Raw genomic sequence first — 26,725 nt, 5'->3', positions numbered from 1 at the left:
ATGATTTTAGAACAAATGAAATTTATAATAAGAGCAATGTCTTTCATCAGTGTTCCTTTGTGTTTTATATGTGTGTTTGTTGTTCTCCGGTGCAGATCAGACGGAGGTATACAGTCACATCAAAGAAAAAACCCAAAAACATTTGGATGCTTATGCCAGAGAAGGCCTCCGCACACTCTGCATCGCTAAAAAGGTAACATCTCTGAGAAGTGAAATAAAATAGCTTTGTACAGAATGTCCATGAATACACTCTTTCACAATGTAGTATTTAATTTAATGGTTTCTCACTTTAGCTGGATGCAAAGATCTTTGATGCACAGACAGCCATAAATCAGTTTGAAGATTTAACACTTTCCTGATCTTTTGTCCTCAAGCTCCTGGTAAATTATCAAGGAAAGACATGATGGAGAACTGATAAAGCAAAAGAGAATTGCAGTGCTTAGAGAATCCAGTTAAACTTACTACACAGGTCACATGTGATGCTGAGATTTTTAACATGGATCTGCTCTTCTGAAACTGTGTTTTGGACGTGGACATGAGAATGCAAAAAAACATTAGATATGTTGCCCCGTGCATTGTTGTTGTTTGAAGCAGGTCACATAAAAGAGACTTGTGAAAAGGGAAGGTAAATGCTTTTAAATTTAGCATTTAAATTTGTTACTAATCTTGTCCAGTCATAACTTAATATCTGATCCTTCAGTGTAACTGAAGTTTTCATTTCAATTATATTTTATTTATATAGCACAGAATCGCAACAACAGTCGCCTCAAGGTGCTTTATATTGTAAGGTAGACCCTACAATAATAGATACAGAGAAAACCCAACAATCATATGACCCCCTATGAGCAGCACTTTGGCAGACAGTGGGAAGGAAAAACTCCCTTTTAACCTCGGGCAGAACCAGGCTCAGGGAGGGGCGGGGCCATCTGCTGTGATTGGTTGGGGTGAGAGAAGGAAGACAGGATAAAGACATGCTGTGGAAGAGAGACAGAGGTTAATAACAGATATGATTCAATGCAGAGAGGTCTGTTAACACATAGTGAGTGAGAAAGGTGACTGGAAAGGAAAAACTCAATGCATCATGGGAATCCCCGGCAGCCTACGTCTATTGCAGCATAACTAAGGGAGGATTCAGGGTCACCTGGTCCAGCCCTAACTATATGCTTTAGCAAAAAGGAAAGTTTTTAACAAATGACAGTCGTCCAGCCTGGAAGTAATAAATGCATGAACTAGTTTTTCAGCGTCACTCTGAGACAGGATATTTCTAACTTTAGAGATGTTGCGCATGGAAGAAATTAGAGATGGAAGAAAGCAGTCTTACATATTTGTTTAATATGTGCATTGAAGGACATGTCCTGGTCAAAAATGTGTGTTATCTGGCTTCATGGATAGATAGAGCTGGGTGTCATCTGCATAGCAGTGTAAATGTATGCTATGTCTTCTAATGATCTGCCTAAGGGAAGCATGTATAATGTAAACAGAATTGGTCCTAGCACTGAACCCTGTGGAACTCCATAATTAACCTCAGTGTGTGAAGAGGACTCTCCATTTACATGCACAAATGGAGTCTATTAGATAGATATGATACAAACCACTGCAGCAGTACCTGTAATACCTACAGCATGTTCTAATCGCTCTAATAGGATATTATGGTCGACAGTATCGAACGCTGCACTGAGGTCTAGCAGGACAAGCACAGAGATGAGTCCACTGTCAGAGGCCATAAGAAGATCATTTGTAACCTTCACTAAAGCTGTTTCTGTGCTGAGCTCTGAAACCTGACTGAAACTCTTCAAATAAACCTCTGCAGATGATCTGTTAGCTGTTTGACAACTACTCTTTCAAGGATGTTTGATATGAAAGGAAGGTTGGAGATTGGCCTATAATTAGCTAAGACTGCTGGGTCTAGAGATGCTTTTTGAGTAAAGGTTTAACTACAGCCAGCTTGAAGGCCTGTGGTACATAGCCGATCATTAGAGATAGGTTGATCATATTTAAGATCGAAGAATTAATTAATGGCAGGACTTCTTTGAGCAGTTTTGTAGGAATGGGGTCTAAAAGACACGTTGATGGTTTGGAGGAAGTAATTATTGAAGTTAACTCAGAAAGATCAATTGGAGAAAAAGAGTCTAACTTAACATCAATGGTACTAAGAGTAGCTGTAGATAATATTACATCTGTGGGATGATTACTGGTAATTTTTTCTCTAATGATAAAAATTTTATTTGTGAAGAAGTTCATGAAGTCATTACTAGTTAACGTTAAAGGGATGGTTGGCTCAAAGAGCTCTGACTTTTGTCAGCCTGGCTACAGTGCTGAAGAGAAACCTGGGGTTGTTCTTATTTTCTTCAATCAGTGATGAATAGTAAGATGTTCTGGCTTTGTGGAGGGCTTTCTTATAAAGCAGCAAACTATTTCTCCAGGCTAAATGATCATCTTGTAATTTTTCTGTTGAAGTAAATATAACCGGGTTAAAATTTTCCTGTAACACTAATGATTTTAACTAAGCTAACACAAGACGAAGGCTACGTTTATTTATATAGCACATTTAAAACAACAGAGTTGACCAAATTGCTGTACATTCAGACTGTGTCACTGCACAGTCTGAAGAGGATGGAGGAGATTCCAGGAGACAAGCAGTTAATCTAGTAAAGCTTCACAGGGCCTCCTTGCACAAGCTGTTCCCTCGTGCAAGGAGGAACGGGATGATAGCACCGCCAGAGGCCTTAGAAACGAGCTCCAGCAGACCACTGGTGTGAAAATCTTTGACCCAACTGAACTGTCTGTCTCAACTGGAGCTTTGTGATTCTGTTCCCCACTGTTGCTTCTTGGTCTCATTTCCCATTCATATTGAAGGATCCCACAGTCGGTTTGAATACATGACAGACAGCCAACTACTGACTTTGTAGTTACTAATATTTGCTTGATCTGTTATTGATTACCTGCAGGTTCTGAAGGAGGATGAGTATGACTTGTGGCTGAAAGCACACATGCTGGCAGAGAGCAGCATAGAGAACAGAGAGGAGCTTCTTCTGGAGTCAGCTCAGAGGCTTGAGACCAACCTCACTCTGTTGGGTAGTCACTGCAGCTCAGACTTAAATCATTCGATATCAGAGCTGAAATACCAGCACTTAAAGCGTATGCGTGTGTTTTCAGGTACCACAGGGATTGTAGACAGACTCCAGGAGGAGGTTCCAGAGACCATTGCTGCTCTTCAGAGGGCTGGGATTAAAGTTTGGGTTCTCACTGGAGACAAACAGGAAACAGCCATCAACATCGCTTATGCCTGCAAACTTCTATGTGCCAGTGACAAACTGCTGACAGCTAACTGTGGAAGCAAGGTCAGTGAGTGAAAAAATCTTTGTTATTTTACTGTAGAGCATGTGCAAAAGGGTGTAAGGTCTTCTTCACACAGTGTGCCCTCTGCATTAGATGGAGGAGTTGTACAGGGAGATGGGTGCGTTTGGCTCATCTCAGTCTCCCACTAAACATGCTCCTGTGACTACCCAGCAGTCACACCATGACACCCCAAGTATGACGGATGGAGTGTTGAGTGCGAGAGAAACTGAGCTGAAAGATAGGATCATGGTAAAGCTGGACCCTCCGTAGTGGGTTACATAGAATATGTTAAGTACCCTCTGAAGGTCTACTAGAAGATGTAAATGCACCATAATGGAGAGTCCGTACTGCAACCATCACCAAAAAGAACCAGCTGATCTACACCACAGCAGTGATCACGGAGATGCTTGGCTATATGATGAACAGCCCAAAGGAGCAGTGCAGTTCATGGAGAAGGAGTCGAGAGGCCAAGATCAAGGTAGCACGGAGGGAAGTTCAAAGTAGAAAGTTGAAGAAAGAGGTACCTAAGAGCTGCCCGTGCCTTGGAAACTCCCAAACAAAGACTTACAGCCTTGGCCAGCCACTTGAAGAAGCATACCACAGAGACAGAAGGCAGGAGAGTAAACCAGCTGTACTGTAGTGATAGCTGTAGCTATACCAAGTGACAGCAACATCAGGAAGAAGGAAAACCAGAAGCTGGAGAAGTGCCACGGGCTGAGAGAAGAGCTCGAGAAGATGTTGAGGGTGAAGGTGACGGTGGTCCCCGTGGTAATCAGAGTACTCGGTGCGGTGACTCCCAAGCTAGGCGAGTGGCTCCAGCAGATCCCGCAACAACATCGGAGATCTCTGTCCAGAAGAGTGCAGTCCTGGGAACAGCTAAGATACTGCGCAGGACCCTCAAGCTCCCAGGCCTCTGGTAGAGGACCCGAGCTTGAAGGATAGATCACCCACAGGGCTAGAGGGAAACTTTTTATATGATTATTTTATTATTTTTATATATTTCAGTCATGAAACCCTCAAAAACCTTTCTTATAAATCCTGTCTACACTCTTATAAATGCTTATTAAAAAGTCATTTGTTCGTGTACACAGTGAATCAACTGTGCGTGAGATGAATGTAGTGTAGAGCAAAGAAGAGCATTAGAGCATGTCCTCTTTCTTTTTGTTGGTGAGGAACATAGTGATGGGTTGTTTCGTCTGGACAAGGTTTCTATAGACATTTGTAGACTCATCCATCGACCAGTACTTTTACCAGTGCTAATGAACGTGTTCTATTTTTATATATATTGTTATTCATTGTTTTAGGAAAGAAAATGCTTCTTTTACTGCATAAAATAATAACAATCTAAACAAATACAAGTACCAATACGCAGCAGAAACTGCTTTCTGCAACTCGGATAGTTAGCCAATCATTGGAGCTGCTGAAAGATTCGAATTACAGCAAGCTGTCCATGCCTGAGGGCTTGCTTAGTGATAGGTTTGTAGCATAAACCTATTCGCTGGAACGTTCAAGACAATTTACTACACAGCAAAAGCAAGACACGTGCAGCCTCAGGAGTAGGAGTGGGTTTAAAAACATCAATTTCCAGATTCAAATTGATTTTATATTGAATAAAGCGATATCGATTCATTAAATCCTGACATCGATTTTTAAATATAAATGTATTTTGCCAGAAACACCAGAATCTCAGCTTAAAGCTCACAAAACTATTTCAACAACCGCCAAACAGTTAAAAGAGCAAAAGAGCAGGTAAACGAATTCACAGTGAATTTCAACTTTTACATATTATGCCAAATTACAAAACGCTTAGCTGCGTCTCTAACAAAACCTCTGTAACGATGCTCTGCTTCACTTCACTGGGGGTTATCTACTATAAAAATCCAGCCCAGGATAATCTCCTTCATATTTTTCTGTGTTTTATCTTCACTTTTTTTGACATAAATGTGCTGTGATGCTTGCACCTCTGGTGAAGTCTCACAAGACTGAGATGCTCTAGCGTGACCTTAAAAAGGCGGTTCATGCTCAGAAACCCTCCAGTGTCACTGAATTGCAACAATTCTGCAAAGACAAGTGGGCCCAAATTCCTCCACAGTGCTGTAAAAGACTCGTGGCCAGTTATCGTAAGTGCTTGATTGTAGTTGTTGCTGCTAAAGGTGGCCCAACCAGTTATTAGGTTTAGGGGGCATTCACTTTTTCACACAGAGCCATGTAGGTTTGGATTTTTCCCCCTTATTAAAAAACACCAACAATCAATCCAATCCAATAAAACACTGGGCAGGAGAAGCCATGTCTGAACTCACTCGCAGCAAGCATCCCACCAATTTCATGAAAGAAACAGTTGCTTATAATGACTGCAATAAATTCAGCTATGCTCTGCTCAGGCACATAACAGTCCTTTCTTTTCCTTCAGGATGCTTGTGCAGCTTTATTTGAGGATCTCATACTGGAAGTCCAGGGTGGTGAGAGTTTGACTGCCCTTACTGGAAATGGGGAATCCATGTCCAGCAGCTTCATTCTGGTCATAGATGGCCGGACGCTGGGTTGGGCCTTGGAGGACGAATTGAGGAGCAACTTCCTGGAGCTGAGCCGGCGATGCAAGGCAGTGATCTGCTGCCGTTCCACTCCACTGCAGAAAAGCCAAGTGGTCCAGCTGATCCGGGACCATCTTGGTGTCATGACCCTGGCTGTGGGTAAGAACTCAGCCAACAGAAAAGCAGCTTGGAGCTGATTGTTTATTATTCCATAAAGACATTTCATAACCCTTTGTCTGTTAAACATTTGAAATACAGATGATCTGTCATTGCATGAGTACTGTCAGCTTTATTTATCAAATCACTGCTTGAAATAATTTGACACGAACTAGTGGAAAACAATGCTGCTGTTTCAGGTGATGGAGCCAATGATGTAAGCATGATTCAGGTGGCTGATGTGGGCATTGGGATATCTGGACAGGAGGGAATGCAGGTATTAACAAAGAAAAAAATGACAATAATACTAGTAATAACAAAAAATACTGTCAAACCGAGGTCTTTACAGAATACTATGAAGCTACTGTTTGTTAGTATCGGTTTAGTTCAGCCTCCCATCCAAGACCATGACAGAGAACTCTTTGAGAGCTGTAGCTTTCTGTGGTTATATTAGAATCAGTGTGATATTGCATTCGCCCGTATCATCTGGTTTCACTCACCAGCAGGCGCTAAATGAGGCTAACGCTTGCATTTTTTCTTCTTCGTTTTTTCATTATTTTGCTCTGTGGTCATTTTTTGTTGTTTTAAATCTTTCTCCAGGCTGTGATGTCCAGTGACTTTGCTATTTCACGGTTTAAACACCTCAGCAAGCTGCTGCTGGTTCATGGCCACTGGTGTTACTCTCGTCTTGCAAACATGATACAATACTTCATCTACAAGAATGTGGTAAGAGTCTTTTTGACAGCTTTATAAAAAAGGTTATAAACGGCTTGACTGACGTTTCGAATTAAGGCGGGTGTTGAACTCACAGCAGCTACACTGTCATCCCTAAACTCACCTGCTCACAAGAAAACAACAGCAAATCATTGTTTTAGTCTTACAGCAGTTTTGTCTCTGTTATGTTGCTGCATCCAAATATTTGTTTCCGGTTTATTCTGCCTATTATACCACGACTACATTTAATAAGACTTAATATGACTTTGGAGGGTTCCTGTTGTGGGACAGGTCTTCTCCCTGGCCACTGAGTCCAGCTCTCCCAGCATGTCTCAAATCTGTGCTGAGGTCAACACTAGTCTGACAAACCCAAAACACCTCACACAGGTTTGAGGCACCCAGCAGCCTTCCTACTCTAGCTTGCAATGATGCAGAGGACTTGTTGATATTGAGCTTTGCCTGTGCAGAGATTAGTAATGACACCTTAACGTAAGAAGGTTCCTGATTAGAAAGACAGCTGGGGGCCTTTTATATGTGGACTTTGCATGTTTTCCTTACGTGTGAGCCGAAAGGACACATTATTAGCTTAAATCAAACATACGATCAATGAACAATCATTTATCATCATATCACTGAAAGGATAAAGAGCTGGTGCAGTGATTTACGACCACGACAAAGCCGTGGTTCTCTGTGTCAGCATGGAGCATGGTTGTTCACTGAGCTCCTTCCCTCCTTGCACCAAAGCTGCTCATGTTCTGCCTGAAACTAAAGAATCTCCCAGAAATGGCACTTATTCGTTACAAAACACAGAAGATTTTAGAGCAATTCGTTGTTCACACAAGGATAAAAAAAGTAATAAGTAAGGAAATTCCTCACTGCTGACTGTGTGTTTCTAACCTGCAGATGTATGTGAATCTGCTGTTCTGGTATCAGTTCTTCTGTGGTTTTTCTGGGAGTGTCATGACCAACTCCTGGGTGCTCATCCTCTTCAATCTAATCTTCACATCAGCTCCTCCGCTCATTTACGGCATTCTCAACCAAGATTTACCTGCTGACGCTCTGATGGAGCTGCCCGAGCTCTACCAGGATGCACAAACTTCCAAGGTTACTGCAAACACATACATGCCACAGAAATGACATACAAACTATACAAAAGGCAGTTGCTGTTTAAGGATTTCATTTGTTTTTTCATTTTTGTCAAACATTTTCTAGAGTATGGTCATTGCTCCTAACAAATGTATTTTCTGAAACAGAGCAGCTTATGAACACAAAACCTTAGCGGACACAGTTAGCATCATGAAGTCTCAGCGGGTTTGCATCATGTCGATGAAAAAAGAAAACTGCTTAAATTATGAAAAGTTTATTGATCGCTACCTTTATTTGGCTTTCAAAGTATTTTAAATTACTGAATGTAAACTGGTTCTGCACTTGCTATGATGAAACTCTAATACCTACTAATGTAGGCTTCACACTAACCGGGCTGCTAACTCATAATGTGCAAACACATGATCACAACAGTCCTGTATAACAGGAAAACACATAAATTCACTTTAATTAATATGTCAACAGCTACATTTCTGCGATCATTTTATTATTTGCACAGAAAGAGGAAACAGAAGATAGAAAATAGGGCACTATCATAGCCATACATGTGTACATTACATATAGTAGAAAAATCACAATGCACAAAAAGAAATGCATACCGGCACCACCTGCTGGTTCATATGATCATGTCCCAACATATTTCTGTTGGTCCTTTTATCTGTGTCCTACCGCTGACCTCTGGCCTAGCTCATTACCTCATTATCGTTAAGCATGGGTCATTTGTTTTTCATTGAAGTGTTGTGGCCTGTGTTAGCCAAACAAGTATTGCATGTGTGACATCGGTAACACTCATATTTGTTTAGAAAGTGTAACAGATGATTGTGATGTCTTCACAGACGTTTGTTCCATACATGTTCTGGATCACGGTCCTGGATGCTTTTTACCAAAGCCTCGTTTGCTTTTTTGTGCCTTACTTTGTAAGTACACCATGCAAATCGTTACTTATCACATTCCTTCTATTTACATGCACGTGGGTCTGTCTGTCTTCTCCTCATGTTCTAAGATTTTCATGTGAGAGTGTTTTAGGGGACTTTTTTCTGTTTTCACAGGCATACGCAGGATCAGATGTTGGGGTGCTGTCCTTTGGCTCACCGATCAACGCATCAGCACTTTTCATTATTCTGCTGCACCAAGTGATCGAGAGCAACACGCTGGTCAGACTCACCACCACCACTCAAAATCATTTATACTTCAGCTGGGCTGTGTCTCAGCTACTTTGCCTTTACAATAACAAGTGTGTAGCTTAAAGGTTATGTGTGTTATATTAGGGGGTACAGCAGGGGTCTCAAACTCACGGCACAGGTCACCCCTACTTGTTGACCTGAAGAAATCTAATGCAGTTTGTCCCTTGAAGATTTGTTTGCTGTTGTGTGCAATCTTAAAATAAATTCTTTAAATGATTTAATATGAAGGCAAGATGAGCAGAGAGCACGAACATGCTGAGGGATTGGCTGTGTTAGTTCAGTGAGAGTCGCACACTAATGTGTACACTTATGTCTGCACTTTGTTACATACGAACAAAATTAGTGCTGCACGTGTCTGTCCGCAAAGAGAGGACCAATGTGTTTATCTGGTAGTTCAATGAAAGGCTTCAGTTAGTTAAGAGTGCGAAACAAGAATCTGCATTCACGTTTGCAGTTTGTTGTACAATATTTGAAATTTAAAAAACAAAAGAAAAACTACACTTTTTGTTGTTTGACTGTTTTTTGTACAACTTGAACACTAAAGTGGCCCTCACATGAGATGACAGTGGCAGCAGTGGCCCTCAGCTCATTTAGGTTTGCGACCTTTGGTGTAGAGCGTGAGGAAAAATGTAATCCAAGTCAGAACTGAAAATGGAAAGATTCAGGAGCAGCTCTCTCTCTTTAGTTGTGCTCTGGAGTTTTGAATCTTTTTTTTTTTTTTTGCAGACATGGATTCATATGGTCGTGTTGGTGCTCAGCTGCACTTCCTATTTTGGTTTTGTACTGCTCCTCAGTGGCTTCTGTGTGACCTGCAGCCCCCCTGTCAACCCTCTGGGGATTGAGTTACTCCAAATGTCCCACTCTCTTTTCTACATCACATGTGTTCTCACTACTGTGGCAGCTCTGTTACCCAGGTACGCGCACACACACACACACTGCAGAAACTCATGTACAGGTAGTGTATTTCCTTTGGGGGCACTTTATAACTCATTAATAATAAAGAGCTTTACTCTAACGACACCTGGAGATGCCAATGTCGTCATCACCGACACAGCTATACACTGAATTTGTTTTGTCACTCCAGTGGTTTCCATATTTCAATTAAACAACGTGGCATCACTTGTCACGTTCACTGTGTGGATGTGGAGAAGAGTGGACTCAAACGCAGGACTCGCAGGCTGGTTGAGGATGTTTATTGTGAAGGCAGGATGAGCAGGACATGAGACGACTGGCTGACTGAACATAGTGCACACAGACAGAGGCGAACACAAGAAAACCGGACGCACGTGGAAAATAAACAGAGACAAAGTACAAACTGAAAACACTGAGTCAACAGCCCAGGAAACCTGACATCACTTTCATTGCTAAAACATTACCCAGATATCCAGGATCGCTTTTAAATACAAATATTTTAATTTGTTTATAACCAGACATATGCTCCAGGTAAAATAGTGTTGGTTACCATGGTTTCCAGGGGTCTTTTGGAGTCTCCAATTTTCTATTTTTGGAAACACTAATTTTAATTGGACCAATCAAAATTAATACATAATTAAAATATTGCAGTATTTTTAAAGAAACATATATAATAAGCTGCAGGCAACAGCACTTTAAGGGATCCTGTTAGGAAAAGGTTTAAATATTAACCTTTAATTATATGGTTTTAAAACTGAAATCATACAATTCCATGTATTATATATATGTGTAAATAGTAAACACCCCGACACACAGAACTACAGTTGTAAACAAAAAAAAAAGATTCTCACAGGACTGGTTTTGGCAGTTTGTTGGTCTGGCACATTCAGGTGTGCACAGAAAAGCCCGACAGCTAGATGCAGTTCACCTTTTAATATTAAAGTTCATCACAGTGAAATTAGGCAAAGACTGAAATAGGGCTCCAACAATTCATTGAGTAATAAAATCACAAAAAATTCTTTGCTACAATGTTTCGTTTCACACGAGGCCCTGTAGTGTGTCGACGTGTTAAACGACACGACCGCGAGTGCTTTACCCGCATTTGCTACTAAAAACAGACCTGCACTATAACGTTTTGACAACATGAAGCCCACACAGCCTTCAGTTTGAAACAGAAACGCTGCTAGCAGCCGCAGTGATGATGACTCTGGGACAGTTTAACATGGAGCCGATGTTCTGAGAAACCATCCTACTCTGGCAAAACGTCCTACCCGTATTATAATTTGACGGTGACCTGCAACTAACCATAACCTTAAGAAGTATTCCGGATGGGTGAGAGAAAAAGAAGTTAATTCAGCGTTGGTGTTGTGCGCATGCGCCGCGTCTGCGCAGAAACGTTGGGTAGGATGTTTTTCCTGGTAGGATGGATTCCCAGAATCCATCTGTTTACTGCGGAGCCCCTCTGATGACATGGTCCAAAAAATAAATATATTGAGGCCACAAAATACTATTTCAAGGGCACGAAATAGGTATAACGTGCGCACGAAATGCTAATTTGTGCCCATGAAACACTTGACCGATAACCGTGATCCTTGCAGTTGGTTGACAATAAAATCTATCCCGGCGTCCAGGTCCTACTTACATCTGTAAAGCAACTGGGCTCTCGATGTCCTGTTTAAATGTCTCTCCGTAATAATGGTTCCTTGCATTGCAGGCTTTTCAGAATGCATTTGTAGCTCATTCCCAGCCTAAAATAAAACTCAATCATACCGTCTCTGTCCACGGTGTATAGGTTTAGCCTACTTATGCTTATGTCTCTACGCAGCTGTCCAGGAATTGTATCAATATGATGTGCGCACGTTATCTATTTCGTTGCCACAAATGCGTAATTCGTTGCCACGTTATACCCAATTCATGGCCACAAAAAGTATTTCGTGGGCACGTTATACTATTTCGAGGGCACAAAGTAGAATTTTGTGGCCACAATTTATTTATTTTATGGACCATGTCATCAGAGGGGCTCCGTAGTTTACACACCACGAAGAGGCGGAGGCGTTACCGAGAAACCGAGCTCAGCTTGAGTGAAAGAAAACGTGTTTCTGGCGTCAAAAACAGGAGCACAGTTCCAGTGATGACCATTAAAACCTTTACTGGGAAAAATCTAGATTGCCGAGTCCTTCATCAAAGCACCTGATCAACTCCAACGTGAAGAAAAACGAACTTTGCAGCTGCTCCATTCACACACAGAGAGTAATCTGCAGTAAGCCTCAGAAGTTATGCAGATGACCTATTAATTTAATAGGTCATTAAGTTAATAGGTCATCCAAAGAGTTAAAAGCCAGAGAATAAAAATAGGTTTTTAATCTGGACTTAAAAACGGCACTGATGTAGCCTGTCTACTATTAAGAGGAAGATTGTTCCAAAGCAACGGGGCCACAGCAGAGAACGCCCGGTCTCCTCTGAGTTTCAGCCGTGACTTAGGGACTGAAAGCAGCAGTTGCTCAGCTGACCAGAGGGATCGAGTGGGAACATAAGGCTTTCAACAAATCAGACAAATAAACGGGTGCCAACCCATTTAAAGATTTAAAAACCAATAAAAGAAGTTTAAAACGGATCCTAAATTTGATTGGAAGCCGATGTAGGAGGCCAAAACCGGAGTGATGCGGTCGAATTTCTTTCTACCAGTTAAAAATCGAGCCGCAGCATTGTGCACTAATTGTAAGCGTGACAAAGTGCCCAGCTCCTATTAAAATGGAATTACAGTAATCCAGGCGTGATGTAATAAAAGCATGAATTACAGTTTCTAATGTTAAACATTGTGTTAATTCAGTTGCATTAGAATTTAAAAATATGAAAATAAGAGCTTTTTTTCATAAGCCACATTTTTTTTACACATGCCATTAAACTCGTTGTTGTTAGATTGGGCCCGGGCATTTTGACTACAGACCGGCCCACCAGGTATAGGGCTTTGGAGTTGACGTCACGCCGCTATGCATTGTGGGAGCGCAGCTCCATTTTCGGGGTCTACGAATCAAAACAAACACACTGTGTTGGAACGGCGACGACAAGAAACATGCTTAAAAGCAGCTCAAAAGAAAACGGACGGTATAGAGACCGATTGCGTCCAGAGGCGAAGCAGCGGTACTTGAAAAAAAATAGAGTGCATCGCAAATCTGGACCCATATGAAATACGGCAGTGGAGTAAAGACCCAGACGACTTACCGCTGTTGTGCCAAAAACTGATTGTCTGCCAAAAACTGATTTCCGGTATTTGCCAAAAAGCGATTGCTCATATTTAAAGTGCTATAAGTAACTTGTTGGGCTATAATATGTTAAACATATGTCAAATGCATCCCTTATGGATGACATAAAGTCATCTTGAGCCACAAACAACATTTGTGTAGCAAGATACAAGCCGCAATCAGTTTTTGGCAGCGACTTTTATATAACTTTTATTTATGCAGTAAAAAAAATCTCATTAACATTAAAAATGTATTTTGTAAGAGTAAGTTGCCCAACAGGACAGCAGAAATGGCAGCAAATATTACAATAGTTCTGTAAAAATATTTTAAGTGGGGATAAAGGACCGGATTGGTTATAATGTAAGTACAAGTTGTAAAGATACTTAAAAAACAGATAATTTTTTAATTCTTTATGTAACCCCTTTGTATCCCCTGTTCACCGAAGTCTATTTACGAACATACGTAAAGATATTACACATAAAAAATACACAGAAACACTGGAAATCAGTTTTTGGCACAACACCGGTCGTAAGATCGAACATTGCAGCCGACCACACAGCAAGTACGAACCATGGCTATGCTTTCGCTCCTTACTTAGACCCCCAAAATGGCGGATCGGGCCAAAATCCTTTCCACGCCCACCCCCGTGACATCACGCTCCAAAGCCCTATTATAGGAAAAGCCATAAAGCCTTTGAATGAAAACAGACGCTGTTGTGACAGTGATGTACACTGTCTTGATGGTATATTATGATTTCTATCTTATCAATAACTTTGTTGTAAGATTCAGATAATTATTTTATTAAAAGCGAGACATTTTAAATGAGAATAAGAAAGAAAAGTATTTCTTTGTGCCCCCCTTTCCCTGTTAATGCCCTACCTGGCCCCCTGGCAACACTTTGCTAGACCCGCCCCTGCACAGTTACCAGCTGTCAGCTACTTAAAAAGGATCCTGGGTGTTATTTGTCTCTCAGAAACAGTTCATAACTTCAACTCATTCATGTCACCTAAAAGGTAAACCTGTTTCTCCATCACCGAGCTCTGATGATCCAGTAAGGACATCTCCTGGTTTCATCTTCATGTTTCCCTCTCACACAATACCAAACCATCATCATGACCAGCAGCTTTACAGCTGTGGCTCCAGCAAACATCAGCTGATACTAGAAATTAATATTAAATAAATTCTAACAACAGCTGATCAAGCTTAAACGTGCTGCTGTTGTTTAGCACGACATCCGCTGGTTTCCTCTTTCATGGCGCAAAGTGAGCGATAAACAAACAAGAGAGAAACCGATCAGCTGATCATTGATCAGTTTTCATGATTGAAGTAGAAACAGGAGAGGGAGGGGGAGAGAATGAGAGAAGAAGAGGCAGCTGTGCAGCAAGACACAGAATAACTCCAGCTTTGTGTCTTTTTCATTGTAGCTGAAGTCCGGGACAAACTGCTCCTTCACCTCAATAGAAACGCGTAATATTTTCTCTGAATCAGACGATTCACGTTTTTTACAGGACGGTTGGAAACTCTACTAACTAACCTTATGAATAAAGTTCACTATCAGTAACATCACAGCACCACCCAGCTGTATAGAAACTCCGTCATGCTAGCTAGTACCCAGTACCAGTGATTGTAACTGACAGTAAAAACTCAGCACAACAAAAATAAACTCCAGCTAAACCTGGTTCATATCTGACCCAGAGAGACTGCAGGTCAGAACTTCTTACCTGAAGTTCAGTTCACCTGACACTCGGACTGGTGGCTGCCTCGGGTCTCTGCTCCTCCTGCCTCCCCTTTCCCTCATCCACCTGCTGGCCTCCACCACTTGCTAATGTTACTGAATCTGTGGAAGCTCCGCGATGCCACCACCAAACAACTGAGTTATTTTTACATTTTACACATCTGCCAGCATCTGGCCAATCCACCACATTTTATTGTCTATACCGTTACAAAAAAACAAAAAAACAAACAAACAAAAAAACATCGGCCCATAAAAACGAAAAATCACCATCGGCCCAAATGCCCGGTATGCCCGATGGCCAGTCCAGCTACGGGTTGAATACTTAAATATTATTTACATTACTTAATGTGTTCATCATCGTTACATCTGTTTTCAGCAGCACAAAAACTTGCTCTCTAATTTGAAAGTTTTTCAGGCAGACAGAGCAAAGGTACATTTATCTTATTTGATTTGACCTTTGACAGTACATGAGATTATTTATATAATTTTGCATTTAAGAAAAAGTTTTCTTTAAAAGTTTAATTTAAATATGGTACGTACATACAATCAAAGGGTTGAGGGGTTTTTGACAGGTGTTGTATGCAGTTCAACTTTCTCTTTTGAATAGTTACTATTTCTCATTAATAAGACAAAAGTATTTCTTATCTGATTACTTGATTAAACAGTGGAATGATAAATGGATTACTTGATTACTAAAATAATTGATAGCTGCACCCACTACTGGTGGTGCTGAGCAAGTGTGGCTTGCTTGTAAGAGTTTTCAGGAGAAAGTCTGTTCATGTAAAGAGAACAGCAGTATGGTTTAGGTTGCATCCGAGCAAACGAGAACAGTTTGTTATGCTGCAGCTACAGGACCTGGGCACTTTGCTGTCACTGACGCTGTGCAACAGGACAGTGACCTCAAGTAAATCAGCAACTCTACTGAGTGGCTGAAAAAGAAAAGAAACAAGGAACTGAAATTGAAATGCTGCGGTTGGATGTTGAGAGAGCGCTGCAGAAACAAATGCCTGGAAATCTCAACAGCTGAAGAAACAAAGAGAAGAGTGCAGCAGAATTCCTCCCCAGTGATGACACAGACTGTTAAAGGACTTTCTATAAGCCACTGAATCATGAGTTGCACTCAGTTTTTCACAGGAACAAATAAAACTATTTTAATGTGACTTTATATGATTAAAAACATACTTTACATAGTGTGTGTAGTACGTAACATATGCATGATGCATGATTTTACACTGATAGCCAGAAGGCCACCTATTCTGTTGTTTTTTTTATTGCATATACGTCCAAGCCCAGCTAACCAGCTGGATTTCATGGTTTTGGGGTTTCAGTAGGGGCTCAGCCCACTCACTCCGTCTAACACAAACATATTATATCCTCCTCACTTAGTAAGTCTGAGGGTAGGCTAAACAAACGGCTGCATCAGGAGTTCGTTCCAACAGCGGACCAGGAGTGGCCTACCTCGAACGGCCTGGTCTATTTGTTTAAAGAGAAGAAGAAGTAATAAAATGTCATATATTGTGCATATTTTGTTTGGAAGGGCCAAACTTCCTTCTTTTGGTCCGCATTTTTAAAAAACCCAGAGGGGTTTTTTGGTGTGTGTGTTCCTAAAACTGACTGGAATGAAATGGGGGTTGATCAAACTTAGAGTGGGTTAGTTTTATTTTCCCTTATCAGTGAGTGAGAGTACCTTAAGGTGACGTGTTGTTGTGATGTGTTTTTGTCTTGAGTATAGTTCTTTACTCACAAACTAACTGAGCTGTTTTCAGTCAATGTTGAGGGTGTAAGGTTTGACGTTACTTAATTGTAAGGCAACAAACCTGTAACAGCACCATCATATATGTCAGGAGCCAGACTTGGCTGGCACTCCACAAGGAACCGCTTGCTTGTTAAAGTCTAAGCAAAATGTCACGTTACATATTGTTTTCTAAATTAGGACTTTTATCAGCATGAAGCAGAGTCTAAACCGAACCACTGCTTTAGAGCGAAGTCGTTAATAGAAAAAAAGGCGAAATCAATGAAGTTTGAAAATGTCACGTGCAGCCACAGCTCTAGAGGACTGACTGATGTGCTCTTCTCTACAGGCTGTTTTTTCAAGCTTTATGCAACACACTGCACCCATCTACAGTTTTGAAATCAGCTCACATGGATACAGTGGACTCTGAAAATTACTGCAGGAGAATGCAGCGCTGGAACATGACCCACTCCAAAACCAACAGGCGCTCGGCGGGTGCCGACAACGCTGGCCTGGAGCCCAGCTTAGCGTGAGAGCTACGCACATGCAGAGAGTTGCACTTGATACCTCTACTGATGCACAATCTCCCCTGAGAAAAGTATACCTGAAACTGAAGGAAAGGTTTCTGTTGATGTGCCGCACTGAAGTGTACATCACAGCCAGAACTGAAGTTTTGGTTCAGTAAAAGATTTTGACTCCAAAGAACACTGAATATCATTGGCTGCGTTTTGTATGAATGAGAAGTATGCATCTGCGATTTTATGAATAAAGTATGTGAAAGTAATCCATCCATGTGATTCATTCAGCGTCTGTTTAAAAATCACACCCAATGTTTATCTTTATATAATCTTTCTTGAACAAACGCACTGGTGTCGTGCTTGGGACGGGATTGGAGCTCACACACAGTTCATGTGTAAGCTGTGGTGATTTGGCAGAGTGCGAGAATCTGGTGAACCTGTGCGGCACATCATTTGACGTAAGAAGTTAGGTGTGTAGGCAAAAAATGGCACCAAATTTGACCACGGTCTGGAAAAATTACTGACGGCTGCTTTTGCAGCAGAGCGTGAAGCATTTATCTGTCAAGACTTAATACTAGACCGTCCCGTTATTTTCTTTTCTTATGATGCTCAGCATTCAACAAAGGCTCTAATTAACCTCTGTACTTGAATGACAGTAAGACAAACACTGATCAGTTTCTCAGGTTTGACTGATCAATACCAGCATAACTAAACTAGTAACTGACTGGCAAACCAGTGAGGATGAACACGAAATCAATATTTAAACATTTATTCTATTTTTTCGTCATAGCTTTCAGCTCCTTGTTTTTATGCTTTGGATTATGTTTGTAATGAATCCAACCAGGTTTTCACCTGTCCTGCAGTTTAAACAGAAGCCCTCGTTTAAAATCACAGTATTGATGTAAGTAATTGCTGTGCCACTAAATGAATAGATACACAACCTGGAAACAGAAAAATAGATTTACATGTTTCAAAACCAAATTTCAAAAACATATTAAGGATTTTTATCGTGAAGACTTGTCTGAACCAAACTGAATTTAACCAGATAAACACACACACACGCACACATGCGCACACACACACACACACATAGTAACTTACATATAAAATGATATATAACTTATAAAAATAAAATATCAAACAAGCAAACACAGAAGTCAAAATAAGACATACATAAAACAATTATTATACTAAATAAGATTAAAGGGCAGATCCAGTTTAAATACGCACTCTCCTCTTCACCTCTCCTGTGCACATTGGATGGATTCAGGTATTTATAGTTACCTGCCTTCACTACTTCTGCTCCTTGCATCTTCACTGAATGTTTGCCTCTCATTCACATACATGTATGCTGTCGTGCTTCTGACTCATTCCTCCTCTTTCATACCTCGACCTTGTCAGACTGTCTTCCTGCTCCCAAATCTCAAGCATCAAGGAGACAGTAAACGTAGGCTTTCTTGCAAGAGGGTGGAATAATCCATGTGTTTCAGTATAATTTAAATCCATTAAATTATGTTAACAACAATATCACATAAAAATATTATTAATAATATTACATTGTTATATGAGTAAAATAAAGTTACATTTGTAGAAATGCCACTTTTTCACATTTGATTGGCCCAATTTCGCTGATTAGCTGTCCAGTTTTATCTAAACACTTCTCAAAAATGTGGGACAGCTGATGTTTCAGTTGCTGTATGGCCTCAACAGATCAGAGCGACCTTCTGATATTCAAATTAGGCACCGAATGAGAAATGAAAAAGAAGGGACTTTGAAAGTGGCATGACTGTTGGTGCCATGCAGACTGGTCTGAGTGGTTTAGAAACTACTGTCATTTTTCTATGGTTTACATTGGATTGTAAAGAAAGAGCGAATATATTCAGTTGGTGGCAGTTCTCTGGGCAAAAATGCTTAGTTGATGCTAAGGGATGGGGAGAATGGACAGTTTGTTTCAAGCCCAAAGGAAGACAACAGCTAACAAATACAGGGAGTGCAGAATTATTAGGCAAATGAGTATTTTGTCCACATCATCCTCTTCATGCATGTTGTCTTACTCCAAGCTGTATAGGCTCGAAAGCCTCTTAGCCCTCATAGACTCTTTTAACCTTACCCAGTGGGTCAGTAAACCAACCCACATTAAAGGCCACACGCTTGACCTGGTACTATCCTACGGTCTGGACATCTGCATCACAGACATTTACAATCCTGGGATTTCGGACCATTTCCCGGTTTTGTTTAATGTCAATGTGTGCAATTTGGAGCTGAAACGTGAGGGTCCTGTGCAAAACCTACGCATGATTAATTCGGAGACTATTGTTCAGTTTTCTATGGCTCTGACTGACTCGGCCTTCTGCGAAGCTAACTGGGATACAGCTACATCGGTTAACGATCTCGCTAACTCCTTTATCGCCACCTGTATTTCTATTTTAGACACTGTAGCTCCCCTAAAGATCAAACGCCCCAAACCGTCCCGCCAACCATGGATGAATGATCATACCCGTACCCTCAGACGTGAATGCCGCCAAGCGGAGAGGAGATGGAAGAAAGACAAACTTCAGATCTCCTTTGATATTCTCCGTAATTGTCTGAAGAAATATCAGAAGGCTGTTAAAACTGCAAAAGCCTCCTTCCTGTCAGAGATCATCGCGATTAATAGCCATAAGCCACAGGTCCTTTTTAGCATTTTTAACTCGTTAATAAATCCACTCTCCACCCAGACCGAGACCTCCCAAGCTCTATGCGAAAAATTCCTAAACTATCTTTCAGATAAGACCACAGCATTAAGATCCTCATATCTACCCACTGAAGACACATCCTTAATGTCCGAATCCCTGGCGGTACTAGAACAGTTTGAATCTGTCTCCTTTTCGACCCTTAAGGAAATAATAGCCCAAACGAAAAATTCTAATTCCCGCCATGATGTGCTTCCATCTCGCATTATTAAAAATGCCCTGAACACTATAGGACCTTGGATTTTACTTTTAATGAATTCATCACTGCTATCAGGCAGCGTCCCCGCTATGTTTAAACATGCAGTTATCCAACCTATTATTAAGAAAAGTAATCTTGACCCAAATGTCCTCTCAAACTATAGGCCGATATCTAAACTCCCCTTTATGGCTAAAGTTTTAGAGAAAATTGTTCTTAAGCAATTGCAATCTTTCTTAGAGGCAAATGGAATCAATGAAAAATTCCAGTCTGGTTTTAAACCCCACCACAGTACCGAGACAGCCTTACTGAGAGTTTTTAATGATCTCCTCGTAACTGTTGATACAGGGCGCCCTGTGGTTTTAGTTCTTTTAGACTTGTCCTCTGCTTTTGATACGGTCGACCATGATATTCTCCTTTCAAGGCTTGAACATGTAGTTGGTCTTAGAGGCAAAGTACTCTCGTGGTTTAAATCATACCTAACTGAGAGGTCTTTCTCTGTCTCTATGGGAAATCACTCTTCCTCCTCTGCACCTCTCCGTTGTGGTGTGCCCCAGGGGTCTGTGTTAAGTCCACACTGTTTCTCTCTATCTGCTACCCCTGGGAAAAATTTTCAGGAACCACAATATCTCTTTCCACTGCTATGCGGATGATATCCAAATCTACTTCCCTCTAGACCTGGATCTCCAATCCCCGCTATTGCCGTTGCTTAACTGCCTGTGTGACGTCAAAGACTGGCTACTGCATAATTCGCTCACCCTCAACGAAAATAAAACAGAAATGATCGTCTTTGGTAGCCACATGCCGTTGAAACAGCTATCGGGGACCTTAGGTTCTTATGCCAGTCACCTATCGTCTACTGTAAGAAATCTTGGAGTAGTGCTGGACAGTTCCCTCAAATTAGATAAGCAAGTGGCTGCAGTAGTAAAAACCAGCTTCTTCCAACTACGCCAAATTTCGAAGGCAATGCCTTACCTACAACACAAGGACCTTGAAAGGCTCATTCATGCTTTTATAACCTCTAGGCTGGACTATTGTAATTCTCTTTACCTAGGCCTGCAACTGTCCCTCATCCAACGCCTACAATTAGTCCAGAATGCCGCTGCACGCCTTTTAAGCGGCACTAGAAGACAGGATCATATCACTCCTATTCTAGCTAACCTCCATTGGCTTCCTGTCAAATACCGTATTGTTTTTAAAATCCTTCTTATACACTTTTAAAATTTTAAATAACCTGGCACCTAGTATCTGATTGACCTTCTTAATTTATATATCCCCATCAAGGGCACTCAGATCCTCTAATCAGGGGCTCCTAATGCAACCAATGTCTCGACTAAAGACGAAAGGGGATCGTGCCTTTGCTTTTGCTGCACCAAAACTTTGGAACAGCTTGCCGAGTTGATGTCCGTGCGTCGGAAACTATCAATCTTTCAAATCACGGTTAAAAACCCATTTGTTTAAGCTCGCCTTTCAAACTATTAGTATAATTTCCTCCCGGTTCGTGCTTGTTATAATATTACCATCCTATAACTGTATTTCTTTGTTGTTGACTGTTTTCTTTTGTTGTAAATCTGCAAATATGGCTCGTCTGTGAAGCACTTTGTTGTACCTGTGACTCTTAAATGTGCTATAGAAATAAAATTGAAATTGAAAATTGGTTGTTTTCAGTGATGCTTCATTTGGTAACCTTCCTGATGGCTGTACTCAAGGAGGGGCATTAATCGTCCTTATGGGTAAAGGAGGAAAGTTTTGTCCTCTCTTTTGGCAGGCTAAAGAAAATCAGGCTGTGTGGTCAGAAGTACACTGGCAGGAGAAACTCTTCGGGCCCACCAAATGCTCAGAAGATTGCAAAGAAAAATTCAAGAAATGCTCAAAGATGCTGCAGAAGTCAAACAGACAAATAGAAACACGATAAAAAACACGAATAGGAAACAACGAATAAAAACACATGTTTCTGGAGCAATACCGACGCCGTGAGCCAATGTAACAAGCTGGACTGGAACACTTAAGAGTGGCCCAAAGTAAACTTTAAGGTCTGTTTCATTTTTCTGTCCGTTAATGTCGACTAATCTACAGAATGTGATGATTTGAAATAAAGTCTCTTCACAAAACAGGTGAAGTAGGATGCTCTGTTCATCTGATACCGGAAGCAATTTGATGTTATGTTAGCTATGTTTGCCCTTCTGGTGCGAGCAACGGACTAATGTTTTACGAGCTGAGGTTCTCGTTAGCTGAAAGAGGCTATCCGCGTCCCATGTGTCACTGCACTCGGGACTCGTAGCAGTACAACCTCCTGTTTGAGCAGTGTAAGCTGCTGCACGCGTGCTCACTCTTCTTTTTTTGATTGGAATAAGATGCATGGTTAGTCACTTTTAATCTAGCTACATGTGTCATTGTGCGATCAATGCCAAGAGCACTAGGACCCTGCTGACATCATCGTAGCTTGCACCCCGATACACCGCGTGTGTGAGAGAGGGGGCCAGCGATCTGGGTGACAGATGTTCCTGTTGTGAAGATGCTAGAATTTACTCTCGTAATCATTATGGTGTCAATAATTCTCCGTTAGTGTGGAAATCTCGGCCATACAAAAAAGGCGAAAGTGTTATTCAGAACCTGTATGACAGCACAGGGCTAATATGTTTTCAGTTCTAAAGCTGAGTTTGACGTAGCTGGTTTACATTTGTGAATGTATATGTTAATTTGATAAGACTTTTCATAATTCTATAGGATTTAGTTTGCTTGCCAGTGACCCATTACGAGTCCCTTTAAGCTCTGTACTATTGAGCAAGTTATCATGTCGATTTTCCACCTAAAGGATTTCATATCATTATTCATTAGAAGTTTCACAGCTGTATTTTAAGTAGCATGAGATAGTAATGACTATTAAGACTATTTTCTATATAATTATCGTACAATGTTAGGATTAGGTGGAATTAAGCACTGAATCTACTGAAGCTCATGTTCGAGTCGTCACGCTGTATAAATAGTTTAAGGCATTAATAAACCAAGTGAATGACATCATGACAAGATTAGCTTTGTTATTTCGTTCTAAGTGTATAAATAGCCACATCATTTTACAGTCTGTAGCTAGATACTTATCAAATCACACAATATGTAGAAATTACATATGTTCCTTATTTGAACAAGTATGAAAGTCAGTTATATCATGTCTAGACTGGCACCGACGGAGGCTATCATTTCACAAGCTAGTCGCATTCCGCCAGTTTGAGTGCGGCTTGAGCCGTTGGCTCGACTTAATACCTGATTAGTCCTGAATGAAACCATCAAGTTTGACTGGTGTTCTATCTCAAACATTCTTTCTTTATTTTTGTCTTGTTTGCACATTTTCTTGAGATTTTTAGCTTTAGATTTTTTTGCAGTTTTTCTTCAGATTTCTTTGCAGTTTTCTGCAGGCCACATTTTGATTTTTTGCAATTTTTCTTTTGCAGTTTTAGTGTTCAATGCAGTCCGTGCCCTCAGGGACCGTATTGCTGCGATGAAGCGTGCTGTCCGGACTTTCTGAGCAATGTACTGGTCACGCTCTCTTGATTTGTACGTATTCTTGTCACTCAGTAGGTAGGGAGACAGGCAAAATGAGCAATTAAAGGCTCAAAGCAATGGGTTTTTCAGAAATATGCAGTTGAAAAGGTTTCATTTACTAAGGCTGTGAGTGATCGTATCTGTCTACAAGTTGCTTGCTTCGTAGTTTATTTTGCTTGTTGCTAGTCAAGACTTAATTCTTAGTCATGTCAGTTTTTTTAAATTATATTTATATATATCCAATATTTTTACGTTTAGTATGTTTATATCATTAAAGAGAGAGATGTACTGTTATTCTATATGGAAGTGCTAGCGGGTGAAGGGTGTTGCGGTGCAGAATTGTTGGAAAGAAGCTTGTTTGAGCACGTCGGTCTTTGAGTTTCACCGACAGTGACAGTGAGAAGTCACATAAGATGTTCATGGAAGAAGAACATAAGCTTTCTGAAAGATGGCAGTGCTAGCCACTGCACCACTGAGCTGAGCAGACTTACCATTTTGTCTTTGAAGTATTTAAGTTCATATCTGTTGAGCGTGAACCACCTTTGCTTCCAGTTCTGCAGAAAAGATTGACAGCATATATAAAATCAAAATCAAATCAAATCAGTTACTTCAATGTTACTTCATCTCAAGCTCTGAAGCCATGTTTCTGAATTATTCTTGTTTCACACAGTTACATAAGATTTCTGTCAGTAACTGTTCTTGCATGTCAACTGCTGTTACCTTCACAATTGCCCCTTGCTTCACCAGGAAGCCTTCCTTTGTCCCCAGCTGAAAAAATAGAAAGTACATTTTAAATTGTAAACATTTCAAGAATAACTGTGGTTTATTCCAGTTTAAGCTGCATACTGTGAATAAGTCTTGGCTATATAATCTTTAAGTTAAAATAACTTGTGTGAATACCCATTACGAATAATGCAACATATTTAGATTTTATTTAAAGTAATGTGACGTACAATACAGAGTAATAGGTCACCTAGAAAATAAAAAAGGTTTATCACACCAAAAGTTGCTGTGGTCAGATAATCATTGTCTGTACATAAAGACTGAGGGAGAAATCTGAACTTATTGCAGTTGTTGCTAGTTGAATCCAAACGTGCTTATCACAACTGCAAAGCCTGATCATTTGAGCACAAAAAAGTCTCCATAATAAAAAAAAGACTTTACGAATTGTTTAGGCATCATCAGAGCACACTACTTAATATTTAAACATGTGAGAGCTGCGAGCTTGTATTTATGACGAAAAAGAGCCCTTCCCACGAAATTCGCCAGATGTTGCTCACATGAGACTACATGGGTGTTTGCAATGGTTGTCGTACCGAAGGTGCATTTGCTACCAGATCATTTTCTGTGCGTCCTGTCTGTATGGCAGTGTGAACTCGCACAGATTCATAAATAGATGGCTCCTCCACACGCCATGGATACGGACTCTTCAAAACAATGAGGGTTCCTGGTTAAGAGACAAAGGTTGGTTATATGCCCGGCAAGCCGACTTTAAAACACGGAAGAAATAAAGATGGACGTACATTCCTGTTTGTCAGTATACTTCTTGGGTGTGTTTTAATGCAGTCTTTATGTGTGCATCATAGCTAGCATTACGTTTTTTGATGAAGATCATGGTCTGCATACCTGTGTCGCTGCCCAGCAGAGGTTGGTTAGCAAAGTGGTTGACAAAGTCTTGAAGGGTTGGAAACTCATTAAAACCAAACACATAGCCATTGCTATTTCGTGTCACCTGAAAATGCTTCACTGAATCCTTTGCCCTATGTCAAATGACAAACAGCATAAATGTTTCACTTTAAAAGTCATTCACAAGTAGAAGTACACTAACCACAGACCTGCAGATATTTAGCTTCAAAATTTAGCAAGTACGTGTTTCCTTTCTTCATCATTGTTAAGATTCACATACTTGCTTTTAACAAAGTGTTTCTAGGTGGTTCACTATCACCTCTCTGTCTTTCTCCCCACACACATGTGTGTGTATTTATATCCTTGTGGGGACATCTCATTGACATAATGCTTTCCTTAGCCGTTTACCCTAACCCTAACCATCAAAAATGAATGCCTAACCCTGATCCTTACCTAAATCCTAACCATAACCTAATTGTAACCCTGACACTAAAACCACATTTTGAGTCTCAAAAATGCCTTCAAACTCGTGGGGGATTTCCCCACGAGGGCTGTTTGTCCCCACAAGTATAGTAAACTACCAATTTTTGGTCCCCATGAAGATGTTAATACCCGTCCACACACACACACGCTTTGTGTGACTAATACTAGAATACTTGGTGAAAACTGCAATGAAAAACTTAAACCTTTAACCTCGACTTTAAGGGGATCTGGTGACTCTGTTATTACTAAACACACCAGTGAGAAACCAAACTGTGCAAGACAAGACATGGGGAGCAAGGCAAATTTAACTAAAAGCAAAAAATAAAGCTATAATCAGGTAAGATAACTCTGCATCTGTTGTGACATCATTGTTTTGTCACTGATTGTCTGTTACGGTTCCAAACCCATGGTGCACTTCCCTCGTTCACTCACCTAACGGACAGGGCGAAGCAGTCTGATCCCTCATTACTGTTTCTCAGGAGGTAACTTCCATCCGTCCCATTGGACAAGAGAAGGGCCTCTGCAGCATGGCGAGACAGGTCATAGTGGTACCACCTTCAAGGCAATAGTAATATGATTTTTTTATTTTTAAAATATGAAATAAAACCATTGTTAGATAAATGATATGAAAGGTCAAATTTTTATCTACATTTTGACACGCGGCCCATCTTTTAGCTACAGTTCATTCTGTGTCAAATCGATTTCTAATATTTCAACAGAAACAACAGCAGTCTTTATACAACAGCATGGACAAATCACAGTAATCATCTGAGCTTGTGCTCAATTTACAAAGACTTGGAAAAACTTATTTGGCACCTAAAGCTGCTTGCTCAGTGTGACATGCTGAAACTTTTACATACAACACTGTACAGCAATGTTATTTCTCCATTTCACAACCATAAGCGACATTGGTGAGTGTTAAAATGTGACGATTTTGGACAATGACTTTAACAGAGAGTGAAGCTGGAATTAATCCTGGTC

At 40.7% G+C, this 26,725-nt stretch overlaps 2 protein-coding genes across 4 annotated transcripts in view; one reads left to right on the top strand and one right to left on the bottom strand.

Annotated features, from left to right (window-relative positions):
- The window catches only part of atp10d (ATPase phospholipid transporting 10D), a 43,776-nt gene extending 26,343 nt beyond the window's left edge, over positions 1–17,433 (top strand). For 2 of the 3 annotated variants that reach the window (XM_042227253.1, XM_005938674.2), the window contains exons 13-22: positions 96–193; positions 2,949–3,341; positions 5,750–6,029; positions 6,227–6,303; positions 6,627–6,752; positions 7,644–7,844; positions 8,681–8,761; positions 8,894–8,998; positions 9,755–9,942; positions 16,999–17,433. In XM_042227253.1, coding sequence (XP_042083187.1) covers positions 96–193; positions 2,949–3,341; positions 5,750–6,029; positions 6,227–6,303; positions 6,627–6,752; positions 7,644–7,844; positions 8,681–8,761; positions 8,894–8,998; positions 9,755–9,942; positions 16,999–17,182 — 1,733 coding nt within the window. In that variant the 3' untranslated portion in view covers positions 17,183–17,433. The remainder of the gene's footprint in view (positions 1–95; positions 194–2,948; positions 3,342–5,749; positions 6,030–6,226; positions 6,304–6,626; positions 6,753–7,643; positions 7,845–8,680; positions 8,762–8,893; positions 8,999–9,754; positions 9,943–16,998) is intronic. The other variant, XM_005938675.2, reaches the window with a different exon arrangement.
- A 6,606-nt stretch (positions 17,434–24,039) lies between these two features.
- dapp1 (dual adaptor of phosphotyrosine and 3-phosphoinositides) lies at positions 24,040–26,301 on the bottom strand (the record flags this gene model as incomplete). Its single annotated transcript, XM_042227261.1, has 5 exons — positions 24,040–24,189; positions 24,356–24,403; positions 24,952–25,082; positions 25,262–25,395; positions 26,177–26,301. Coding segments are annotated over 5 exons (588 nt in total), but the record flags the coding sequence as incomplete, so codon positions are not given.
- Positions 26,302–26,725: the final 424 nt, after the last annotated feature.

The sequence above is a fragment of the Haplochromis burtoni genome, unplaced genomic scaffold (genome assembly GCF_018398535.1).
Source record: "Haplochromis burtoni strain Fernald_Lab_line unplaced genomic scaffold, NCSU_Asbu1 Contig_251, whole genome shotgun sequence".
Taxonomy (NCBI): domain Eukaryota; kingdom Metazoa; phylum Chordata; class Actinopteri; order Cichliformes; family Cichlidae; genus Haplochromis; species Haplochromis burtoni.
This window is presented reverse-complemented; position numbering and strand designations above follow the sequence as displayed.